General features: G+C 56.7%; 2 protein-coding genes across 3 annotated transcripts; both read left to right on the top strand.

The window, feature by feature from the left end:
- Positions 1-53: 53 nt before the first annotated feature.
- SNUPN (snurportin 1) lies at positions 54-8776 on the top strand. The gene is made up of 8 exons (XM_058033803.1): positions 54-205; positions 353-509; positions 1292-1396; positions 1495-1591; positions 2459-2556; positions 2830-2907; positions 3987-4067; positions 7737-8776. The coding sequence occupies exons 1-8, from the start codon at positions 54-56 to the stop codon at positions 8052-8054; spliced, it is 1086 nt and encodes a 361-aa protein (XP_057889786.1). The 3' UTR covers positions 8055-8776.
- Positions 8777-10839: 2063 nt separating this feature from the next.
- Positions 10840-21816, top strand: PTPN9 (protein tyrosine phosphatase non-receptor type 9). Of its 2 annotated transcripts, none has more exons than XM_058033740.1 (13): positions 10840-11125; positions 14654-14797; positions 15223-15312; positions 15413-15537; positions 16115-16220; positions 16826-16936; positions 17163-17491; positions 17853-17946; positions 18048-18117; positions 18644-18722; positions 18981-19131; positions 19223-19430; positions 20301-21816. In XM_058033740.1, the coding sequence occupies exons 1-13, from the start codon at positions 11093-11095 to the stop codon at positions 20525-20527; spliced, it is 1767 nt and encodes a 588-aa protein (XP_057889723.1). In that variant the 5' UTR covers positions 10840-11092; the 3' UTR covers positions 20528-21816. The 2 variants fall into 2 exon arrangements, with proteins under 2 accessions (XP_057889723.1, XP_057889722.1); XM_058033739.1 differs by lacking the exon at positions 10840-11125 and adding an exon at positions 12099-12462.
- Positions 21817-24680: the final 2864 nt, after the last annotated feature.

Below are 24680 nucleotides of genomic sequence, written 5' to 3'. Positions count from 1 at the left end.
GGGGCGCTGCGGCGGCGCGGGCGGAAGCGCGGCGGGCGGGCCGCGGGGTTGCCATGGAGGAGCTGAGCGCGGCGCTGGCGGCGGGCGTGGGGCTGGCGGGGCCCTGCAGCCCGGCCGCGCCGCACCCCCGCCTGGCCGCCTACAAACCCCGCGGGGGCCCCGGGCAGGCCGAGCGCCGGCAGCGCCTCCTCCGCATCCAGAGAGAGTGAGCGCGGCGGCGGGCGGGATGGGAGCCGGCGGGAGGGGAGCGCGGGGCGCGCTGGGCCGGCCCGGAGCCCCCTGAGGGGAGCGGGCCGGGGCTGCGTGGGCCGTGCGGGACCTCACACCCCGCGGGTTGTTTGCTCGATCCCAGGAGGCGGCTGGACTACGTGAACCATGCCAGGAGGCTGGCGGAGGACGACTGGGCAGGGGTGGAGAGCGAGGACGAGGACAAGGAAGGGGAAGATGCGGAGGAAGAGGCGATGGACGTGGATGCTGGTAAAAAGCTGCCCAAGCGCTACGCCAATCAGGTGAGGAGCCAGCTGTGTCCCTGTGGCGGGGTGTGGCTGTGGGGCAGGGATGTGGGGTGTTTCGAGCCCACGGTGATGGCCATTTGCGGGCTCAGAGGAGTGTGTCCTGCTCGGCTTGGTGCTCAGAAAGAAATTGTGCTTAGCTCGCCTCCAAAACACGTGGAGGTGGGATGTGCTTTAGAATCACTTAGGTTTAAAAGGTCTCGAAGGTCAGTGATTCCAGACATTAATTCTGCATCACTGTGTTCCCCACTTTAGGAGATTTCAGCTCAGCCAGCAGCATGAGTACCCTGTTAGGCAGTATTCAGCTAAAGATTTCTGTTTCCCTGTGTTTGGAAAGGAAAAAAAGGGCAAACTCAGCTGGGTTTTATCAGCCTGGGTGCTGTATTGGTTCTAGATAACACACAGCCACTTCGGCAACCTCTGAAGGGGTCAGCTTGTCCAGGCTCTTTACTCCTGAGGTTTTGGAATCTCTAAGCCCTGCTGTGTTTTTAAACCCCAAGGTGTGGGGTGCCCAGTGTGAGCCCTGTGCTGTGGGCTGAAGCTCAGTCAGCAGCTGGGAAGCAAGAGGAAGGCTTGGGGAAGAATGTGTTAGGCAGGTTGGACTTCATTAGAGGGGAGGGACGGAGCCCTTTGGGGGGTGACAAGCAGTGCCAGCTGCCCTTAAAACACCCAGTGTCAAAGCAAAGCCAAAGCCTCCTTGCTCTACCCTTGAGCTGTTTGTTGTCCTTAACTTCAGGAGAGGTGTTACTGACTGGTTCTTCTCCCTGGGCTCCCTGTAGCTGATGCTGTCGGAGTGGCTGGTGGATGTGCCCTCAGATCTGGAGCAGGAGTGGGTTGTGGTGGTGTGTCCCGTCGGGAAAAGGGCTCTTGTCGTGGCCTCCAGGGTAAGTGGGCTTCCAGCAGCTGCTGAAGGATGTCTACCCATTCACAGCCAACACAAAACTGGCTTGACTGGGTTTTTTCTCTCCTCTTTTCCTCACAGGGCACAACAGCAGCTTACACCAAGAGTGGCTTCTGTGTCAACAGGTTCCCATCCCTGCTGCCGGGGGGAAACCGGCACAACTCAACCAGTGACAAAGGTACAGGTGTGAGGAGGGTCTGGGATGGAGAGAGGGGAACTGCCTGGGAGTTTGTGTGTGCTCACAGACCCAGTGCTGCTCCTCCAGCTGCCCAGGTTCCACGGCTGTGCCCCTTTTTTGTGCTGGGGGTGCTCAGCTTCAGGCCAGTTTCTGTATCTCTGGAGATAACTAGATGGGAGCAATATCAGATGCCTTTATGCTAGATAAGCATGTAGAATCCCTGAATGGTTTGGGTTGGAAGAGACCTTAAAGCTCATCTTGTTCCACTGCCCTGCCAAGGACAGGGAACCTTCCTCTAAAACAGGGTGCTCCAAACCCTGTCCAACCTGGCCTTGGATACTTCCATGGATGGGGCAGCCACAGCTGCTCTGGGCAACCTTTGCCAGGCACTCAGCACCTTCACAGGAAAGAATTTCTTCCTAACATCTAATCTGAAATTGCCCTTTTCCAGTTTAAAACCATTGCCTCGTGTCCTGCCACATCTTTTAATAAACTTCCTGTTTGACTGACACTCTTAAACCCTGACATCCTCTCTGTCCTTTAACAGACACCTTTGTATGGTGTCATCTTCCTCAGTATGTCTTGGAATTATTTTTTTTTTTGCCCCAAAAAGAGAGGCTTATTGTCTGGCAAATGCCATTTTCTGAAACATGCCCTTGCTTGTTGTGCCTCTGACTGGTCCCTTTGCAGCCTGGTGGGATCCTCAAGCTCAAGGCTTTTTGTGGCTGCAGTTTGTGTTAGCAGCAGGGGATCCCACAGTCCCACATCAGGGCAGGATTAATGTCAGAGAGCTGGGACCTGGTGTTGGCCAGCTGGCTTGGGCAGTGCCAGGAGCAGGTGTGCACCTCCCTGTGTTTGTGTGTGCAGTGTACAGCATCCTGGACTGCATCTACAACGAGGCCAAGCAGACCTACTACATCCTGGACGTGATGTGCTGGAGAGGACACCCTGTTTATGACTGCCAGGTACTGACCCTGCCCTCCCTGCTGTTCCCTGAGCTGCTTTGCTCCAGCACTGTGTGAAGCTCACTCTGCTAAAGGCAGAAATTTCTCCTAAGCACAGCTTTAGAGCTGCTGGATAAGTGTTGGGGGGGGGGGGGCAGCAGGGTTTGGGGTGCTGTTTCTGCAGATTAAGTCAGTTTGTAAATCTCCCAGGTGAGGGCAGAGGAACAAATGTGGTCAGCAAACATTGCCAGGTGATGTGTGGTGAATGGTCACTAACTCTGCCTCCTTTCACAGACTGACTTCAGATTCTTCTGGCTCTCCTCAAAACTCCAAGAAGAGGAAGGGCTGGGAGAGAAAAGCAGGATTAATCCAGTAAGTCCTTTTGTTCTGAGGAGGAGGCTGAGGGGGGGTAAGCTCTCCTGTTCAGCAGGCTTCAGCAGTTTCTTTCACAAGTGGAAGCTTTTTTTCCCCTTTTTTTCCTTTCCCCTCACAGATCAGGCTTCAAAGTGTAGATCTGATGAAATGGGATGCCATGGTCAGGATGTAAATAGAACCACTGCATATTGTAAATGAGTTTAGTGGGGTTTTTCCCCCCCATCCAAAGTGCTGAGGGAGATCACACTGCAGGGTATCAGCTAACTTCCATGCTGTTTTTAGCTTTCCCTTGTAATGGAATGGAAAGCCAGTGTGGTTTCTTCGGGAGCTGTGTTGGTTGGCAGCCTGACTACAATGGGGTTTATTCTGGCAGTCTTGTGGGTTTGTAAAGCTTTAAGCCTTCCCTCTGTTTAAACTGATCATTGAAGTTGTCAGGGTGAATGCTGGCTTGCCACCCAGAGTCCCTGCTGAGCCAGAATAAAAAGTCTTCCTTTGAAGGCTTACACATGGGGGTCAGACCTAGAGTCCACAGCAGCTTGGAACATGAATTTTGGGTACAGACATGAGAGATTTGTCTGCTCAAACATGGCCAAGCAGAACAGCTCCTGTGAGCTGAGCATCTTGGTGATAAATGGAGCTGACTGCAGTGAGGGTGTCTGTGTTCAGAGAACGTCCTGTCCTGACTCCCAACAGGAATATCCAGAAGATAACTACCTAATGGAGGGGGGGTCGTTTCAGTTTTCATTTCCTGGGTGGAAAGATTGGCTTGGCTGAGGCAGCAGCCTGGAGCAGACGTCTGTCTGCTTTGCATCCTGCCCGGAGGTCATCCTTTTCTATTTTGGTTAGAAGAGCCATCTCTGGGTCAGGTCTCCTGAAAAGTCCTTCCTGCAGTCTTAGGTGCTTGGGAAAAAAGGTATCAGGAATGTGGGAGCTGTTCCTCACCCTTTCCCTCTTATGCCACATCCTGCAGTGGAGGAATCCTTCCTTTTTAGCTGCCTACACACCAGTGTTGGATTCAGGAACTTGTTCACGTGTAGATCAGGGGATTTTGACTTCTAACCCTCTTACTCTTCCAGTACAAATTTGTGGGCCTGCAGAACTTCCCCTGCTCCTCGGACAGCCTGTGTGAGCTGCTGGCTACAGACTTTCCCTTTGAGGTGAGAACACTCAGGTGGGGGCCTAGACTCTCTTCCAGTGCATCCCCTCTATCCCCTCTCCTTGGGAATTTGCTCTCCTGAGGCTGCAGAGAGCTTGCCAAGTTGCTGTTTGCTGTGTGTGAGATGGATGCCTCTGTGCCCATGTTTGATCTGTTGCCTTGTCACACACCTCACTCAACCGCACAAACGAGCAAGAGTTAAACCATGGCACTCCCTGGGTTTGTGCTGCCCTTGCTGCAGTTGGCTGTGTCTGAAAGAGCCTCTTGGGGTGAGAGAACACTCAGGCTGCCTCCACAGCAGCACAACTCAGGTTCACATAGCAGTGTGATGGACAGCTGACCTTTTTAGGGCCAAAACTGGTACTGAGCACTACCCTGGGTGGGCTTGTGTGCATTTCCTTGGTGTTGGTGCTTCCAACAAGGCAGCTGGCTGTTTTGTGGGGAGGAAGGAGAAGGGTGATGGTGAGATCCCAATGTTTCTAGGGGGTTTGGGTGTTCATGATGGGTGCCTGAGGTGTACTGGAGCTGGGGGCAGTTGGCTGTGACAGAAATCACTGAGCAGTGTTGTTTACAAAGCAGAATACCTGTGTTTGCTTCATCAGCTTTAAAAGTAGAATCATACAATATTGAGTGGAAAGGGACCTACTAGTAGCTCAAATTCCAGCTCTGGCCTTGCCCAGGACAGCTCCAAGAATCCCACCCTGGGCCTGAGAGTGTTGTCCAAAGGCTCCCTGAGCTCTGGCAAGCTTGGGGCTAGTGGCTGCTGCTCTGGAGAGCCTATTCCAGTGCCTGACCATCCCCTGGGGGAAGATATTTCCTATATCCACCCTAAACTTCCCCTGCCACAGCTGCTGCGCTGTTCTGACCTTTGTGGGAGGGCAGGACAGGAACAGCCACGTGCCACCCAGCTCAGTTCTGTGTTGTTGTGAGCAGTGAGTCTCAGCCCCTTGTGGAATCAGCTCTGGCTGCTTTTGCCTGCCCTGGCTGATTGTCACTGCAAGGGAAGGGGATGGCGGAGGCAGTGGCATTCCGACCTGGTGACAGTGACAACATCTGTGAGCCAGAGCTCCTCCAGTGGCTGCAGCTGTTCCTGGGAGTGCCCAGCTCAGCCCTACGTCAGGAACAGCTTCCACAGAGATTTCTTGTCCCACGAAGCCAAAAGCCACATTGATGTGACAGTGTCTCTCATGGTCTCCCATCCTGAGTTAGCCATTAAAATAGGTGTAGGTTTAAGTTAAGGGCACTAACTTGGCTATGAGGGATGACTTTGCTTTCTGCTTGTGAAAGCCAGGACAGTCATCAGAGCAAGTTGGAAAGTCCCAACCCCTCGCTGGTCTTGCCAGACCCTGCTCTGAACATGGATTGAAGAGCCTTCCCATCTTTCTTTCAGCTGGCTTGCTCAATAATAAATGCTCCTCTGTGATACAGTCATTCCTGGCTTTCCTGAGTAAAGTCTTAATCCCCTCCTGAGGCATCTGCTCCCATGAGGAAAGGCTGAGGAGCATTTGCCCACTGCAGTCAGAGCAGCAAACCTCTGGGCTACAAAGGAGGCCATTGCAAAACTCTGGAGCAGGAGATGGAGCTGAACAGGCTCCAGCTGTGTAATCCAGCTGTGATTTGCCCCCCCAAACCCTCTGCTGTATCAGGGAGTGACTCCAAGAAGCAAAACGTGGTGTACGTTGGCTCAAAGCAGCCCCAACAGCGCAGGAACCGTGGTGCTTTTTCCAGGAAGAAGGGAGCTGTGGGTCTGTGTGGTGTGCCACAAGAGGGAGCCCAAAAATCCCCAAAAACACCTTCTACCACGGGCACAGAACAGAGTAAACTTTGCAGGAGGCAAAATACATCCTGACTATGGGTGGAGGGTAACAGAGGTGGGTCTTAGGTGTGGACCCAGCATCTTTTGATGCTGACAGGGATCCTGTGTGTGTGGTGGCCACAGAGGAGGTCAGTGCTTTCAGATCTGGGTCTTCAGAGTTAATCTGTAACCTCAGAGCCAGGGCCTGATCCACTCTGTTCAGTGGACTCTTATTCCCTGGAATTCAGTAGATTTTGGATCAGTTGGCTGGCTCTGAATTTCAAGTGGTTTTTGGAGTGGATCTTAAGAGCTGCTGTCCCTCTCACAGATCTGTGTAAAACCATGCTTTCCATGAAGGCAGGGCAGCCAAAGCCTCTGAGAAACCCTGATGCTTAGGAATGGGAGGACTGTTAGGCACCTAAAATCTGGAAAGCATGGCTGTGGAATGTTAAATCCTGCCAGGCCAGTCTCTCCTCAGGTTCAGGCCTTCAGGGACAGCGTCAGTCCTCGTTCTGATGTGGCCACTGTCACTGTGGTGACTTGGCCAACAAATGAAATAAATGGGAAGGAATATAGGAGTAAATATAGAGAACCTGACCTGTCTCCACCAGGCTGAATTCTCTGGCTTGGGGAAGGTATTTGGAGTGGTCTGGAAGGCCTTCCAGGCTCTGATCTGTACCAAAACATTCCTGTGGGTACCGGAGAATCCCCGTTGCTCATCGAGTGCCACGCACCCACAGGAATGGGCTGGATGTACTGGAGTGCTGCAGAATCTGATTCCTGCCAGGAGGCAGGGTGGGGGAAAAGCTTTTCACTTTATATGTCCAGAGGGGTTGCACAAGCTCATCATGATGTTTACTGTTCTGGTTTTATGTTTTCCTAGCACAGAAATCCCCCTTTTTCTGGGATTATTTTGCAAGATGTTAACAGTGACTGAAAATTATGGACAGAATAGTGCCAGAAGCTTTACCCTCTCTGCCAGAGGTTAGCATCTGTGGAGCAGAAGTGGACATATGCTGCTTTGTGCTCAGCCAGTGTTCCTGTTCTGGAGACTGTAGGATCAGGGAGGGGTCTGGGAGCAGTTCATCCTGAGGTGGGCTCTTGTTCTCCCCTTTTCTGCCCACTCAGCCACTCTTCCTCATAGCCAAATGTCCTTTTAAGAGCTTGTGAAGCTGAGCTAAGAGGAGCACCACCTCCAGCATTAGTCAGCCTGACAGCAGGATCCAACCTCGCAGAGCACACCCCTGGGAAGCGTGGGAAGAGGGGGGATGAGAATCCCTGAGCACGGTGGGGAAGTGGGGGAAACGTCAGCCAGCTGCAGCACTGCAGAGTGTGGAAATAGTAGCACAAGAGTTAGGGCCTAAACCTTTAAAGTCCTGAGTGCCCTTAACTGTCACTGATTGCTAGGAGAAGTTCTCTCCTGGGAAACGTTAAGAATTTTTTTGGCATAAGCCAGCTGAAAGAGCTGTTAGGAATCGGGGCTCCTTGGCGTCACACGCTCGGGCTAATTACTTTCCAAATGTATTATTTAAAATAGCCCTAATCCAGTAAAGTGGGCTGCCTCATTCAGAGACTCTCTGGCTTTTCTGCAGAATGGGATGAAAGCATCCAGACGACGTTGCTCTGTGCCGACACCAAGCTGGACTCATTTGCCTTTGACAATTTAAAGCCATCTGGGAGTCGCTGATCTTTCAGGGCAGCAGCTCTGCAGGTTTCTCCTTTCCCTTCCGCTATTTATTGCACCGCTTGAGGAAAAATGATCCAGCTGGTGGTTTTGGCCTGCAAACAGAGAGCAGAGCCATTGTCTGGTGCCTGGTCATTCACCTGCAGGAGCCTCAGCTCTGCCCTTTCATTCATTGTCTCTCCTGCCTGCAGGTTGATGGGCTGCTCTTCTACCACAAGCAGACCCACTACACCCCGGGCAGCACCCCGCTGGTGGGCTGGCTGCGGCCCTACATGGTCCCTGAGATCCTGGGGCTCACCGTGCCCACCACTGAGCTCACAGCCAAGCCCGACTACGCTGGGAGGCAGCTCCAGCAGATCATCGAGAGCAAGAGGAGCAAAAAGCTGGCGGGGGAAAAGGGCCAGGCAGCCACGAGGAACGGACACTACGAGCTGGAACACTTGTCCACCCCTCAGCCAGAAAAGTCTCCGGAGGGCCGGGATGGAGCAGTGAGCCAGATGGAGAGTTGAGCTGCTGGGACAGCCCAGCTGGGCAGAGAGCAGGGAAAAACTGCTCCTCACTGTGCCTCGTGCTCCTGAGAGGGCAGGGCAATAATGATAGGATGGCTTTGTTTAAAGGGCATGACAGTGGAATATCTTGCCCCAGGTGCTGCTGGTTATTTTGTATTTGTTGTTACTATGTACCTATATACTCTTTGCCAGGACTTCTGTGAGGCCTTAACAGTCTGGTTCTTCACTGAAGCAGTCACGTGTTGGGAAATTATCTGTCCCCATAGCACAGGGATACAGTTCAGCTCCTGACCCCGCTTCTGTTAGAGTCTTGGCAAAACTCCAGCATAGGAACAGTGCTTGGACCTCTGAGGTGCAGCTGCTGCTTGTGACCCTTGCAGCAGCCCCACCTTCCCAGCCCTGGAAATTGGGGCTTCTCAGCCTTTGATCCAGCTGTTTTCTGAGGCCTTTCCAACGAAAGTTGTTACTAACAAAAAGTTTGCAGTGATCTGCTGTAAATGCAACGGCTGGACTTTCCACACCCACGCGTTCTTGGGGAAAATCTAAATTTCCCTGCGTTGCAGCAGGACCTGCCTTGGAGCAGGGCTTTGTGCGGCGTGAGCCCGGCAGAAGCCTCTCTCTCCTCGAGGCTTTTCTCCCCAGTGGGGGGAGGAAGGAATGGGTTCTCTCTGAAAAACGCTACCATTGATCGTGCCAAATAAAAGGTTTCTCAGAAAGACAAATTCTTGAGCGTCTTCCTGCTACCTAAGGGTGGATGCGTGCTGTGCCTCCCAAATAGGGATTGAAAAATTGGTTCCAGTGCTGACTGGAGCAGAGGAAACGCTTGTGTGGGTTGAATTCTCTGCACATCGAGGTACTTCAGTCTCTTGTCCTGTCTTTCTCATCCCCAAGCCCAACCCCACCTTTTAAGCACCGGCTGCTCCCCCTCCCTGGTTTTGGGGGTATGAAATGGGGTTCTCACTGTCCCCATGTTGGTTTCCAGAGAGGGATGAAAAGGAGGGAGATGAAATACCAAGCTCACGGCAGCGTTGGGGACTCTCCTCCCAGCTCTCTATGGAAATTCCCCTGGAGGAGATACTGAGAGTGGGGATGGCCACCTGCAGATAGCGGGTGCACTTGTATCCTGCCCTTGCACCCCCCGTTTTTCCCAGAAAGAGCCTGGTTTCTGTGCCAAGCGTGTGGGCTGTGTGCGACCATCTGGCCGTGCAGCGCTATTGATGATAGCAGCGGGCAGCAGGACCCGGCCTGGCTGTGGGAGGGGGCTGCCCTCCCTCCCTCCCCTCCCCTTCCCTTCCCCGCCAGGGAAGCGGCACCCTGGCCCCACGGTGTTAGAGCTGTCGCTTTCTAGCAGCTGCTTGAGTTACTGGTTTCGGTATTTTTAACTTAGGAAGCAGCTGACCCAGGGAAAGAGGATGAGCACCTGGACTGCCTCAGCCTCCCAATCCCTCAAAGGTTCCCACCTTCAGCCTCCCTGGCTGGCAGACGTCTGCAGGGAGAGCGCTGAGCAGGATACAGCATCCAGCCTCCTGTCAGCACAGTTTTCCTTCCATCAGGCAATTAAACCCGGAGGTGGGCATCTGGATGGAAGATTTGTGCATCCCTTAGGGCAGAGAAAGCTGCAGCTCAGGTTACTGCCCTCCAGCAGCTTTCCAAGGTCCTCCAGGAGGGAAGGAGAGGAAATACAGCCGAAGAGGGGCTGTGTGCGCTGATGGAGGAGAGCAAGAGGGAAGCGACTGCAGCTTCCCGCCGGCTCCAGATGATGCCTCATAGTTTCCCCTTTAAAAGCATGAGCTGGGCTGGAGAAATAAATATTTGCGTTACAATTCCTGTTGGGAACGAGAGGCTGTTTTTGGAGGGAGGGTGTCAAACGGAAGTCGCAGGAGCCAGCACAGTTTGGTGCCGTGACTATTCTGTTTGCTGGGTGCGATCCCACTCCCAGCAGGAGCAGGCAGCAGCTCCGCTGGAGGGGTCACCCCACCGGGGGCTGAAATCTGGCCTGGGGCAGGAGAGCTGAGCAGGCAGATCGACCAGGAGCCTGGAGCCCTCATCCAGCCGGGGCTCTCAGCCCCTTCCCTCTGCCCTACTTCCATTTTCTCCCAGTTAGGTGCAGAGGCTCCGGCTGTAGGCACGCTGCCAGCACAGTGCTCCTCGGCTGAACAAAATGTCCCCTTGTCCCAGGGCCTGGCTTTTTGGAGCGACCGCTGCTGCGCTTGCCGGGATCCCCGCTCCTTCCCGGAGGAGCTTCGGGACTCTCCGTCCAGGCGCTGACACCTGCGCTCGGCTGGGAAATGCAATTTAGGGACCGTAGAGGAGGGAGTGCAAAGAGACGCCTGGAAACCCCGGACTCCCGCTCGTGGGGGGAAGGCTGGAATCCCGGCAAGGGAGAAAGCTGTGCCGGGAATTTTATCCAGTAACAGCAAGGGAGGATGCGGCTGCCGGGAATTTTATCCAGCACCAGCAAAGGGAGGAGGATGCTGCCACCATTTTAGCGGCGGCGCTCCCGCCTGCCGCGGCCGGAACCGGGGCTGGGGGAGCCGCCGCGGAGCCGGGGGGGCTCCGGGCCCCTCCGGCCCCATCCCGGCTGCTGTCCCCCGCTCCCCCCCCCCGCCGGGGAGCGCTTCCTGTCCCCCGCCCGCCCTGCGGGGTCGGCCGAGCCGCGGGGAGGGGACGGGGAGGAGGGACCGGGGGCTGCGGGCGCTTCCTGCCGCCGCCCCCGCCGGGGCAGAGCGGAGCGGGGCGGGAGCTCGGCTCGGCCCGGCCCAGCCGAGCGGCGCTCCCGGGCCGAGCCAAACTTCCCGGGGGGCTCGCACCAACACACGCACACGCTTACATAGATATTTAATTTAATTTTTTTTGTTCCCCCGTTTTATTTTAATTTTCTCGGCACTTTCGGCGGGGCCCCCGGGGCGGAGCCGCCCTCGCCGCCGGGAGGGGCCGGTGCCCGCAGCGCCGGGGATGGGCTCCGCCGGGGCGTCCTCCGCCTAGAGCAGCCCGGCTCGGCTCGGCCCGGCCCGGCCCGGCCCGGCGCGGCGCGCAGCATGGCCGCGGAGCTCAGCGCCGAGGAGGAGCAGGTAGGTCCCGCCGGGCTCCTCTTCCCCGGGTCGGGCTGGGCAGGACCCCGGGGGCTCCTTCCCCACACCGCTCCTTTCCCATCGTTATTTGGCTAGCCCGGGTTGCCAGGCTGGTTTTTCTCCCAGCCAGGCGATTCTCCCCATGGGAACCCCCCACATCCCCACGCAGCCCCCCATCCATCCATGCCAAACCCGCAGCCTCCCAACCCACGCAGCGCCCACCCTGCAGCCCCCATCCACGCACCCCCCCCAGCCTTCCCGCTCCCCAGGAGCTCTCGCAAGGCCCCCGCCGTGGGTGCTGGGGCGTGGGTCCCGCATCCCCAGGGCAGCGTGGCCCCCAGGCAAGGCTCCCTGCGGTGGGGATGGTGCGTGGGGATGGGGATGGATGGATGGATGGATGGATAGATGGATGGATGGATGCGTGTGCACGCGCTTCCCACGCCCCAGGCCTCCCGTGACGTCCCGGCTTCCTCCGCCGGCCTTGCGTCACCGCGGGAGGATGTTGCTGGGCTCGGGGAACGGGGCCCTGGAGCCGGCCCGGCCGCCTCGGGTGGCCGCAGCCATCCCTGCCCGTCCCCTCCTTTGTCCTCTCTCCGCCAGCCTTGCCCGCCCGCGGCCGCTGCGCTTCCCCGTGCATGGGGATGTGGAGCCCGGCAGCGGGGCTGGGCGAGCTGCCGGCATCCCTCTGCCCCCTCGGGCTGTCACACTGGCCACGTTGGTGGCGCTGGGCACTGCAGAGCGAAAAGGCAAAAAGTCCCGTTTTCCTTCCAAAATGGTCGGTTTTCCCGTTGGTTGGCTGGTTGGTTTTCTCCTTTAAAAATGCTTCGTTTCTACAGGGAGGTTTAGGAGGGCTGGGATGGAGATGCCGAGTCCCAAAACCTCCATGGAAGTGCCCCTCCTGCAGCCTGCGGTGGTGCTCAGCAAACGCAGAGCTACCAGGCTGTTTCCTCCTGGGAGCAGCACTGCTCTCTCCAGGGTGATCAAATCCCAAGGAATGGGGAGTGTCCTTGGAGTGTCCAAGGAGGGAATGTCCTCTGTCCCCACAGGTGCCTGAGATTTGCGTTTCTCCTGTGTCATGGAGGGGGCAAAGCTTCTAGAAATAGAGGTTTTGGAGATCCTGCACCGGCAGGGAAGGCTGGTCTGCAGTGGGAGCAGCATCCCAGGGGAGGGATCTGAGATGTCTGGTTTGTTTGGGAGTATTGGATGGAGAAGGTGAAGAGATGTTTGCAATAGTGGCTCCACGTTTGGGTCATCAGCTTGGTGTGGGGAAGGCTGCCTTCCGTGCTGCCCTCGGTGGCCTGGAAGCCAAAATAACAGAAGTTTCCTTCTTTCCATGGGTAAGTTGTGGTTTGGGCTGGAACATGCCCTTCCTGCCATCCCTTCATCAAGATTCCTCCACTCTCCCCTCTTACCAACAGCAAGCCAGGGGGAAATTCACCCATCTCCTCTTAGGCCAGCCTTGGGACATCCCTTCTACTGGCTCTCTGCAGCTCCCTCCCTGGCCTATCCCCAAGGAGCCAAACCAATTTTCCTTGAAGGTTTTCAGCCCAGCTGCAGTTTCCACAGCTTTATCCCCCACTTCCCCACGCTGAAGAAGGAGGGCAGGTTTGCTGCCTGGGGGAGGAGGGCTGGGAGAACCCCTGGATTCCAGCAGCAGTGGCTTTGTCACCACCCTGCTCCAGCGCAGCGGGGACGGGGATGACGCCAGCACTCCAAAGACCAGCATTGTTCCAAACGCCTGGCCACGGACAGTTTCACTCCCAGTGCTGCAGAAACAGGACTTCTTGCTGCAGCTCTGGGTCACAGGCTTTGCTTTTGGCACGTGGAGCGATCCCTGCTCTGCTGGGATTGACATGTGTATAAATCCATTTGGGATTGGGGCTGGGAGTGGTGATGAGACCCAGTGGAGCACAAAGGGGGCAGAGCTATGGCTGGCATTGATGCTCAGCTCTGTAATGCCTGGCTCCCTGCTGTTGAATGGCAGCACTGGTAAGTTTGGAATTTGGTTGTGTTCCCAGGGAAAGCTGGAATTCATGGCTGAGCTGCCCTGCAAAGATAGTGCTTGTTCTTGTGCATCTTCCCCTTGCAAAAGCCCATCACCCCTCGTGACAGCTGCTGGAAATGGGATTGTGAGAAGTGTGCCGGGTTGAACTGCAGGCTGCATGCTCTCCTCATTGCCATCATGCCCTCTGGGCCTCTCTTCCCATCATCTGGGGACTCCCTTCCCGTTATTTTGGAGTATCATTGCCAGCTCAGGCTGTGGTGTCAGCTCTGGTCTTTGTCCAAGGGAAGTAAGTGGGATTTGTACCTGGCTCTCACTCCCACACCTTGCCTGTGCTGGGGAAGGATCTTCTTCACTTATTTTGGGTTTGCATCTGCTGCCCTGGATTTTGAGCAACTGGGTGCCACAGGGGATTCCCTGGCAAAGCAGAGGTGTGCCCAGGATATATTGATAGGATATGTTTACAGATATGGGTGTGGGGATGTGTGCTATGTTAAGGCTGAAGATGGTTCCTGTATTGCCCCATTTATTATCCTGTGGCGCTTGCCTGGCTGCTTTGTGTGACTCTGGGACCACGTTAGGGATCTCCTGGCTGCAGAGTGTGGGGAGAGACCCCGGGATGAGCCGGGCTCCTGGGGCCCATCCCATGAGAGGGGCTCGCTGTCCCTGCCGAGCCTCGCGCCGCCGATAAACCCCGGCCCTTGGCTTCCTCCTGTCGGAAGTCATTAACACCGACAAGCTTTTCTGGCTCAATAGCTCCCAGTAACTCTGAATAGTTCCCAGTAACTCCGTGCCTGACATCCTACACCGCCGCCTGGCTGCCTCCCTCCCTCCCTCCCTCCCTCCCGGAGCCAGCCTTCAGCACTGCCCTCCCTCCTCCACCTCCTTGCTCACCATCCTCCGCTCTGGGAGCCTGGAAGCTGCTTTATTTGGCGTGTGCCTGGGTGGGAGGAAGGCATTTTGGTGTCTCCTTCCATTGAGCAGGATGCTGTGGAAGACTGCCCTGTCTCCCCTGGGGGACAGGGGATCAATCCACGGCAGAAGGCAAAGCTGTGTCCTGGGACCCTCCTGGTGTTCCATGTATGTGTGAAACTGGTGTTACTGGGCGAGCTGGTCGAAGTGTCAGCCCTCCAATGTCACTGCCTGTGTTCCCTCAGCCGAATTTGCTGCCCCGTGGTGGAGCTGCAGCCCCAGGAGGCCACTGCCAGCTGATGGGGCTGTGCTGGGGATGCTGTGTCTGAATGGGAGTTTGTTGCCTGCAAAATCCTCCTTTTGCTCCCCCTCTCCCAGCCTCCAGGCCATTTTTCCCACCCCTTGCTCCCCTTTCCCATGTAGCACTTCTGCCATCTCCATTGCCACTGCCCTCACCCCTTTTGTTGTGGAGCTCCCTGCTTCACCCCGAGAAGCTGCTGGGTCTGTTGAGGATTGTAGCTCCAACAATGACCAGGGATGCTCCTTGGCCACTTCTCCTCCTTCTCCTCTTCCTCTCACCCTGTCTCACTGCATGCCCCTGATCTCTCCCACAGGCCACCAAGCAGTTCCTGGAGGAGATCAACAAGTGGACAGGCCAGTACAATGTGTCCCCGCTCTCCTGGAATGTGGCTGTCAAGTTCCTCATGGCCCGCAAGTTCGACGTCCTGCGGGCCATCGAGCTCTTCCACTCCTACCGGGTGAGTGAGATGGGAACCCCTCCATCTGAGGGCTTCCTGGGACCACCCTCCCCCTCCTCCTTTTTCTTTCTCTCTCTCCCTTACAAGTTTTATCCAGCTGGAAAATCCTTTTTCAGCCAAGGCGGGTTGCCATGGAGATCTCACCAATCCCGATCCCTTCCCGTGCTCTGGGAGCAGCTCATGGGGTGCCCCCTCCTGCCTGGTGTGTGCTGCCCACAGAGCATTTCCCTATGTGTTAACGATATACATCCATGATTGCCTTTTCCAACCTGGTGTTGCAAAGCTGCTCCTTCTGTTACTGGGGGGTGTGCTGGAAGATGATCCCATGGAGCAGAGGTTCCCTGGGACAGCTGGGTGGGCTGTGCCTGTGCCCCCTGTGTCCCCTGTGCCCCCTGTGCCCCCTGTCACTGCCCTCTGTGCCACAGGAGACGCGGCTCAAGGAGGGGATTGTGAAGCTGAAGCCGCACGAGGAGCCACTGCGCTCGGAGCTGCTCAGTGGGAAATTCACCATTCTGGTAGGTGGGGTGTCCCCCAGGGAGCTCCCCCAGCTGGGGGGCTTCTCCCAGCTCTGCTCCATGGGGATGCTGCAGAAACCTGACCCTGTTTCCTTGGCAGAGCGTGCGGGACCCCTCGGGAGCCTCCATCGCCCTGTTCACAGCCAAGCTGCACCACCCCAGCAAGAGCGTGCAGCACGTGGTGCTCCAGGCACTCTTCTACCTGCTGGACCGAGCTGTGGAGAGGTGAGCCTGCCTCTGCAGGGCTACCCTGTCTCATACTGAAGGGTCCCAGGGAGATCACTGCTCCCCATGGCTTGAAATTCCCTGCTTTGAGCTCTAGCCAGCCCTCCTTACGGAGCTGTTCAGCAGGGGAGCAAAATCCCCCGAGCCCTGAGCCAGGCTCTTTGCTGCCTTGCCCTGTCCACGCCCTGGGTTCAGTTTAGCAAAGTCCTGGATTCCTGCAGGCTCTGGCTGGGGAGGAGGCAGCCCCACCATCGGCCAGACGTAACGTGAGCCCTGCCAAAAATATAAACCCAGGACATTCCCCTGCCATTTATCCTGCTGGGCTCTTTCTGTTTTTGACCTTACCCATCACGAGTGATGCTGCTGAGGCAGGCTTAAGGCACGAGTCTGGCTTAAATGAGGGTTGTAGGAAGAGATGGTGAAGCAGCTGGGAAGTGCAGAAGCAAGGTTTGGGTCTGTGAGTCCTTCTGGAAGCATGGGAAGGGATTTTTGGGGGTCAGTATGGGGCAGAGCTGCTGATGCAGGGGCCAGGTGGTTGCATGTTGTGGGATTGATGTTGTTCTTTTCCTCCTCTCAGCTTTGAGACACAAAGGAACGGGCTGGTATTCATCTACGACATGGCAGGGTCACAGTACACCAACTTCGAGCTGGACCTCAGCAAGAAGATCCTCAACCTGCTCAAGGTGGTACCTGGGGGTTAATTGATACCTGAGGACAGTGTGTGGGCCACTCACTCACCAAGAACCCAAAGTCCTGTGGTTTTGGCATCAGTTTGCCCCCCAGACCACGCTGACCACGTCTCAGCCAGCAGCACCGGCTGCAGGACCTCGGGAGGCACTGGGAGCTTTCCAGGCTGCACCCGGCTGCGGCTGCGGTGTGGCGCGGGCGGGAGGGATCAGCTGTCCTCAGGCTGGATTCCTCTCACAGCTGCTGGCAGCACTTTTGGGAAAACAGATGCAAATTATTTTTTAATCGTGCTGGCATTTGGTGCCTCCTCCCTTCTCCGGAAAAAAATCAATAAGAGTAAATACTGGCCAGGGTGTGTTCTTTGCATAATCCCAGTTCCCAGTCTTCACCTCTCCCTGTGGAGCCAAACCCTCTGCTTACCTAATTCCAAGGAAGTAATTTGGTTCCTTATCAAGTCATAAAAGCCAGCACAGCTGTAAGCGTGCGAGGCACACTTCAGATGTGGCATTGCCCTCATGGGTTCCTGTGCTGGCTGTCACCTCTGCTAGGATATGTCCCCTGCCACAGCAGAGTGGGTCTGACCCCCTCTTCACGCCCACAGGGTGCCTTCCCAGCTCGGCTGAAGAAGGTTTTCATCGTGGGAGCACCCATGTGGTTCCGTGTGCCCTACTCCATCATCAGCCTGCTGCTGAAGGAGAAGCTGCGGGAGCGGGTGAGTGGGGACCCTCCTGGCATGGGACTCTCCTGGCACAGGAGCCTCAGCAGGCAGGGCTGAGGCTGCTTTCCCTTCGTGCCACGGTGGTGAAAGCAGCTTGTGCCATTCAGCCCCATCTGCTGGAAGCTGCCGAGCACCAGACCTTTGGCATCCCTGTTCCATCCCTGGCGAATCCTCTCCAGCCTTCTTGGAGTCACCCCCGCCTGTCCCCTTCCTCTCACAGGTGCAGATGGTGAAGATGTCGGAGCTGAAGGATCACCTGCCCCGGGAGTGCCTCCCTGAGTACCTCGGGGGGTCCCTCAAGCTGGACCCTCTGAGCTGGAACTGCCGGTTCCTGCCCCAGCAGAACGGGCACCCCGACCCCCTGGACGAGCTCATCCTGGTGCCGCTGGCGGCCCCCAAAGATAACGGCTCCGTCCACGTCCCCGGGCCCAAGTCTGTCACCCTGCAGGAGCTGCTGGACCACGTCAGCCACAAGCAGAAACGTGGCATCTATGAGGAGTACGAAGACATTCGGCGCAGGAGCCCCGCCGGCACCTTCGCCTGCTCTTTGTGAGTTGTGGGGGGGAGCCGGGTGCCCCTCTCACCCCAAAAAGCTGTGTGCCCCCTCATCCCACCATGCTTCTGCTGCTGGGTGGGGTTCATTGGCCTCTTCATGGTGTGGTGCTTTGGGTTAGCAACACAGAACCCCGGCCTAGGGATGGTGGGAGCCCCCTCTGTGGGTCCTGCAGCCTCTGGGAATAAGGGGGAGCTGCAGAGGACAGCAGGGACCAGGACCTGGCCGGGACTCTGCTTCCCGAGGCTTTGGCCAGGTGATGGCAGCAGAGCCCAGGCTACGGGCCCCAGAGGCTTGCGCAGAGGGAGGGATGCTGCCTTTGCCTTGCCTGGAATCCATCCCTGCTTCCCTCTCCAGGGCACCCTACAACCAGGACAAGAACCGGTACGGGGACGTGCCCTGCCTGGACCAAACCCGTGTCAAGCTGGCAAAGCCATACAGCCGCCCGGAGGTGAGCCAGCCCAGGAGGGAGCCCCACAGTCCTGTGGGAAGCTGGCACAGCTGTCCCAGGGGTCTGGAGGCCTTCCCTCACCCATGCTTTTCTCCCTGCAGCTGACTGACTACATCAATGCGAGCTTCATGGATGGCTACAAGCAGAGGAATGCTTACATTGGCACTCAGGGTATGGCTGAGCCAGCAAGGGGATGTTCTGCTCCTGGTGCAGCCCTGGGTTCCACCTCTCTGCCCCGTGTCAGCTGCTGGCCATGGGGGACATCCCAGGAGCTGGGCACTGCCCAGCAGGTCCCCCTTCTCCCAGAGTGTATTTACTCCTCCCTGGGTGTATTTATTCCTCTCTCAGTTTCCAGCTAGTGGACTGAAGTTTTTCCTTCTCCCCCTGGAAGAGAGCAAGGGGATTCATCTCCATCCATGATAGCAGCCCTCTCCTTGCCCCTATCCCAGCTCTGGATTTGCCCCATCTGCCCAGGGATGGGCAGAGAGGCAGGATCAGTGCTGAGCCATAGGGACACTGGTGCTGGAGGTGACTGTCGGTGACAGCTCCTGGCTGTTCATGGAGCCACACCTGGGTCAGCCCCTGCAGGAAGGGGCTGTGGTTCCCTGGGGGGGTGAGGGGGGGCTGGTGGCTGCTGCTGGCCAAGGGGTTCCCCAGATCCATGAGGTTTTGGGCTGATGTGTGGCTTTCCCTGCAGGGCCTCTGGAAAACACCTATGGTGACTTCTGGCGCATGGTGTGGGAGCAGAACGTCCTGGTGATCGTGATGACAACCCGGTGAGCGCTCATGGAGGGACACAGCCCCCTTTTTCTGTGCCAAATGAGCATTTTTGGTGTGGGATAAGCAGTGCTGGGCTCGGGGCAGTGATCCTGCAGCAGTGGTGCCAGCCAGAGCCCCACAGAAGTGGGACATGGGGTCAAGGACAGACTGTTTGGTCCCTGTGGGATCTCCAAAGGACCAAGGCTGGGTGGCATGGGAGGTGTCTCAGGCAGGACAAGGAGGACATTACCAGCTTGTCGTTGTCATGTTCCCAGGCTGGAGGAGGGAGGCAGGAGGAAGTGCGGCCAGTACTGGCCCCTGGAAAAGGATTTCCAGGCGTGCTTTGGGGCCCTGACCATCACCAACCTGGGCATAGAGAACCTCAACCATTACAAGAAGACCATCCTGGAGATCCACAGCTCAGAGGTGCGTGGGCACAGCTGCCTGGTGGAGGAATGGCATGGGGGCACCAGGGATCAGGGGAGGAAAGAGAGTCTAAAGCCCCTGCTTTCTCCAGACCAGGGAGCGGCGGCTGGTGTCCCACTTCCAGTACCTGAGCTGGCCAGATTATGGTGTCCCCTCTTCTGCTGCCACTCTCATTGACTTTCTGGGGGCCGTGAAGCAGCAGCAGAGAGTGGCTGTCAGCGCCCTGGGACCTCGCTTCAAGGGCCACCCCGGGGGACCCCCAGTCGTGGTGCACTGCAGCGCTGGCATTGGCAGGACAGGTAATGGGCGTGGGGGAGGTTTGGGGATGGTGGGGTGACAAGTGCAGCTTCCCTGGGGCGTTTCCATCCTGGGGACCCACTGTCTCTGTCTCTCTGGGAGCCTCTCAGGATCCCCAGCCAGTCCCGAGTCAGCCGACAGCAGGGAGACACTCTCTGTGCCCCGAGGGTACTGAGGGCACCTGGGCTGGTCACCTTTGCAGCACAAGAGACACCAGAGACATCGGTAGAAGATAAAGGGCCAACTCTTAGCAGGGATTACTCCAAGGTTTTATTCAGGGGCTCTGGGGAGCTCCTGCACCTTAGGGGGCCTCCTGCTGAGAGCCCCGGGAGATGTGCCAAGGTTACATTTAAAGGGAGGTGGATGCTGAAAGTAGATAACATTTTACTAACCAATAAGTGACACTAAGGGATGGATACTGGGGATAGACATTTAGGACAGCATATGGGGCAAGGCTTGGGGGGCTGAACCCTGGCCTCTGGCTGATCACTCGGTGACCTGGACCGAAGCTTCTAGATGGAGGGGATGAGATGCTGAGTGATTGACAGAGAGCCAGGCTGGGGATTTAGGGATGGTCTCATCCAGGGAGAGAGATTACACAGGTAAAGGGAGGGGCGTACAGTCTGGGATAAACCATTTGGGAAAAATATGGGGATACAAAACAAAACTACTTCAAAGTATTACAGAGTATAAAAACACACTACAACAACCCTGAGACATGTCCTCAGGACTTCCCACAACCATCAGACCTGGGAGAAGTCCCCAGATGCCCTGAGGAGATCAGTGTGGGGCTGAGCACCAGCACTCCAGTTCTCACGAGGGGCGGCGATGGTGCCATTCGGTGTCTGATGCCATCCCATCACCGTCCCTAGGTACCTTCTGCGCGCTGGACATCTGCCTGTCACAGCTGCAGGACGTGGGCACGCTGAACATCTACCAGACAGTGCTGCGCATGCGGAGCCAGCGCGCCTTCAGCATCCAGACCCCCGAGCAGTATTACTTCTGCTACACGGCCATCCTGGAGCACGCCCAGCGCGAGGGGCTGCTGCTCTCCAACCACAGCCGGGCCGCCCAGGAGAGGAGCTCGCCGGGGCACTGAGAGCCTCCGCCCCCCTCGGACGCCGCTGCCCATCCTCGGGGGCTGCCCCGCCGGGACTCAGCAGGGCCGGAGCGCCTCGGCTGTCAGCACTGCTATGGAACTGTGCCTTATTCAACCCAAACGGTGGCTGCCACTTTGCCGGCACGGGAAGGGGCTCAGACTCCTCCCCGTCGTGTTTCGGTTGGGTTTGGATGGTTGGGGAGGTGGTTTGTCTTCTCTTCGAGTTGTTGGGTTTTTTCATTTTGTTTTCGTTTTTTTTATGTTGTTGTTGGGACCACCTAAGATGCACCTAGAGAGGGGCTTTGCAAAGTCCTAGGAAATGTATTCCCAGTCCTGGGGCTGAGGAAGAGGCGCGTGCTTCGGCCTCACCTGACGCTCCATGTGTGTGTCTGTATGTATGTGTGTATATAATATACCCCCGCTGTGACCCCCCCGGCTATTATATAGATACATATATACAACCTCCCCTGTAGCAGCTCCCAAGGGTCCCCGCTGTCCTGCCACCTCACTGCTGTGATCTCTGGAGCGGTGAGTTTGGTCCTGGCTCTGTCTTGTCTCCCCCCCTTGCCCTTATTTCCCCTCATGGGCAGCGTTGGGACCCAGCACCCACTCCTGTGCCCATCCCGCTGGAGGCACAAGGATACCCGATGGTGTCCCCCCTGTTTCTTTGTCTCATCCTCCCCACGGAGAGAGAGATAGCAGCAGTGCTCCTGGGAGGATCTGGAGGATTGGGTTGTCTGGGGGTGCTGAGCTGGCAGGCACCCCCTGCCCTTGGGTGCCGCTGAGAGAGTCACTAGGTACGAGGTGACAGGGTGATGGGGCTGTGGGGACTGACTGGCTCTCCAGGTTGCCCGGCTTTCCCAAGCTGCCCCTGGGAACCCGCAGGCCCAGCCCTGCGCTGAGTCATGGGCTGGGAAAGCGCTGAGCAAGAGTAAACCCCAAACCCTGGAGAGGCACCGAGCCTCTGCCCCAGCCCCGCCACTGCCTGGGCCTCCCCAACTTTATACTGTAATAAGCTCTTTGAATGTGTATATTCTTATTTTTTTATAATCTTGGGGGAGGGGGGCGTGGGGTTTGGGAGGTTTTGTTTTGTTTTCTTTTGGGGTTTTTTTTGTGTTTGGTTTTTTTTTTTTTTTTTGTATTTAACATTAACTTGATCCAAGCCAGAGCCAGAAGTATTTGTAAATGTTCCTATTTTGCTCTCAGAGAAACCTTTTTGTTGTTACTTTTTTGGGAGTTGTTTTGTTTTTATTTGTATTGATATATAAATATACCACCAGTGACAAGTCCTCTTTGCTGTCGTGGGGGCATTGGGCAGGACAGAAGGAGGGAATTCAGGGCTTTGCATGGGCTGTGATCTCTAAAAACCAGCTGGCCCCATCCCTGGCTACACGTGGACTTTGAGGAGCACAGGGCTGTGTTTTGGGCTTCCTCTGGCCTGGGTGAGGCTGAGGCAGAGATAACCAGGCTGCAGGAAGCTTTCCTGGGCAGGCAGGATAGTGTCAGGAGGGAAGGCAGCACAATGAGCTGGCGTAGCTAGGGGGGCACAACCCACCCTGCTCCAAGCTCTGCCTCTTTTCCCAGGGCCTTGACAAGCCTCAGGTTATCAGGCTCCTGTCTGGCCATGGGATCTGCCTGCTGCTGCCTTTTGCTGCAGGATTTGGGGGTGCAGGCATGGCCTCTGTGCTTCTGGATCCCCTCTGAGATGGCATGTAGGGCAGAAAAATTAGGGGGAGCTCCTGGGCTGTACCAGTGCCCTCAGGTGCAAGCAATGCCAGTCCTGGAGCAGCAGCAGCAGCAGCCTGAGGCTTAGGGATGAGGGAATAAAAAAGGCAGCTTGTGCAAATGAAGCCCTAGAGCCAGCCAGAGAGCTCGTGCCCCAGAGCAGGGCAGCTGGCGGGTGTGAAGAGCAGCACCTGTGTTTGTTCAGCTGGAGCCTACAAAAGTGAGGGATGCCAGTGTCTTTCTAGGACTAGCACAGGGAGAAGCTTTCCCCTGTGCTCTGGGGGTGGACTGGCGTGGCTGTGCCAAACTGAGGTCAGACACAGGCACTGGAAGGCTGGAACAGAACCAGAGGCAGCAGGGAATCTGTCTGGACGGGCTGCATGTCTCAGGGCATAGTGCACTGGAGGGAGAGAAGTGGGTGTTGGGAGCACCCCTGGAGCTGTGCACATCCTGCCTGAGAGTGATTCTGGTTCAGCTGCAGTGTCCCATCCTTCCAGGTGCCATTTTCCACCCAGCTGTCTCCTGGAGCAGCACCAGCCCAGGCAGTGTGATCTGCTCCTCTGGCTCAGGCTGCCCCAGAGTTTCCCTCCAGGCACCCATTCCCTCTGAAGGAAGGCTCCTGGGGCCCTCCCTCCTCACTGCCAAACTTTTTCACCCAGATGGGATTTCTTCTCTGCACACGTGCAGGAGGGGAGTGTTGGCAGTTCATTGTTAATCCTGTGCTGTCAGCAGCAGCTCTCTGTGGCTCAGCGGGGCTTTTGGCAAAGTGTTGGATCCAGATCAGAAAGCTGCAGGTGATGCCAAGTGTCCCACGTGGCCCCACGCATGTGCCCAGCCCATGTCTGTGAAATCCCAACCAAGCCTGCTCTGTGCACACAGTAAAGGTGGCTGTGTCTTCTAGGTCAATCCCATTGGATGTGGGCACAGAGAACCAAAAGGTTTCCAAGACTCACGTGCTGGGTATCTGATAGGAATAACCAGAGGAGAGGGAGGGAGATAACCAACTCTGGCTGTGCATGGGAACAGCTCGGATATGCTGCTCCCTTCGAGGGGGGATGAAGAGCCCATCTGTGCTGGAGGCGGAGGAAAAGGTTGTAAACCTTTTCTATGGGAAAACAACCCAAACATTCACCCTCCCTTACTATTTCCAGGGCTGTGTTTCTTCTCAAAGCCAGCATTTTCAGTCCTCTTGCACAACATGATGTTTTGTTCCATCCATTCCTTCTGTGCCAGCAGGTCCTGCTCAGCAGTAGAAACAAGGATTTCTCTGGAAATGGTCACTTCACGCAGACAGCCAAAAGTTACTGGAAAGAAAAACTTTGTATTGTTTGGAGAGCGGTGGGAAATACGGGCTGTTGAGTGCAAGCAGCCTGGTGCCTGGAGGATCTCCCCTTCCCTGGAGTGGCCCAGAGATGGGGATCAGCCACCACGGGCAAAAGTTAACAACACAGAACGAAATCCAAAGTTCTGCAGGAGTTTGGAAACGGGGGTTTAGAGGCATTGCAGGGCAATCCTAAAGCGGCGCTGCCATCGCTGTGCCCACCTGTCTCATTTGGCTTTCTTGGCTGCGCGCACGCCTCGCTAATGACGATTACTTTAGTGCTTGTAATTTTGTACCCTGGGAGTTTGGAAAGAGCCTGGCTCCAGAGCGCTTCATTTCCCAGCCCTTCTGCTGCCTTGCCTCCGGTTTCCAAGGCTCAGGCTCGATCTCCAGCGGCACTGCAGTCCGTGCAGGCTCAAACCCCCGTGTCGAGAGCCCTTCCAGGGGTTAAACCGAGCTGCAGCTCCCAGACACAGAGAGAGAGGAGAGAGCTCCTCTGCTTGTCCCGGCACCACCCCGCTGCCGGCGCCTGCAACGCTCTCCCGCTCTGAGGAAGGGAAGAACAGCTGCAAAGAAAAAAAAATATAACTAGGAGATTTAGACCTTGTTTGAGTAAAGGTGCTTGTAACACACATTTTAACACAAGTGTGGAACATGTGTGTATTTCACCCTTTCCCGAGCACGCTCTAGATGCCCAGACGAGCACTAACGCGGGCCAGGCCTGGCTGCTGCAGCCTCCGTCTGGGGAGCCCAGCAGCGCACTCCACAACTTTCCAAAGGGAGAGGAACACGGCGATCGCAGGCATCAACCCCCACGTCCAGCTCGTGTTCTAGCGGAGGGGAAGGCCGGCTGCGGCCGCGGGGGCACCCGCTGGCCCGGCTCCCTCCCGCCCTCCGCCGCCGGGAGAGGCCTTTCCCTCACACCCCCCTCCCTCCCTCCCTCCCGCCGTGGGCGGTGCGGCCGTGACGATCGGCACCGCGGGGCCAATCCGCCCCGGGGGGAGTTCCCCCTCCATTCAGGGCTGCTCGCCTGCGCGTTGAGGGTAGGTAACAGCTGCTTCCCCCACACGCACTTTCCCAGTTTCGCCCCCCTTCACGGGAATCGCT

The sequence above is a fragment of the Melospiza georgiana genome, chromosome 13 (genome assembly GCF_028018845.1).
Source record: "Melospiza georgiana isolate bMelGeo1 chromosome 13, bMelGeo1.pri, whole genome shotgun sequence".
In the NCBI taxonomy this organism is placed as follows: domain Eukaryota; kingdom Metazoa; phylum Chordata; class Aves; order Passeriformes; family Passerellidae; genus Melospiza; species Melospiza georgiana.
The sequence above is the reverse complement of the archived record's forward strand: the minus strand, read 5'-3'. Positions and strand labels throughout refer to the sequence as shown.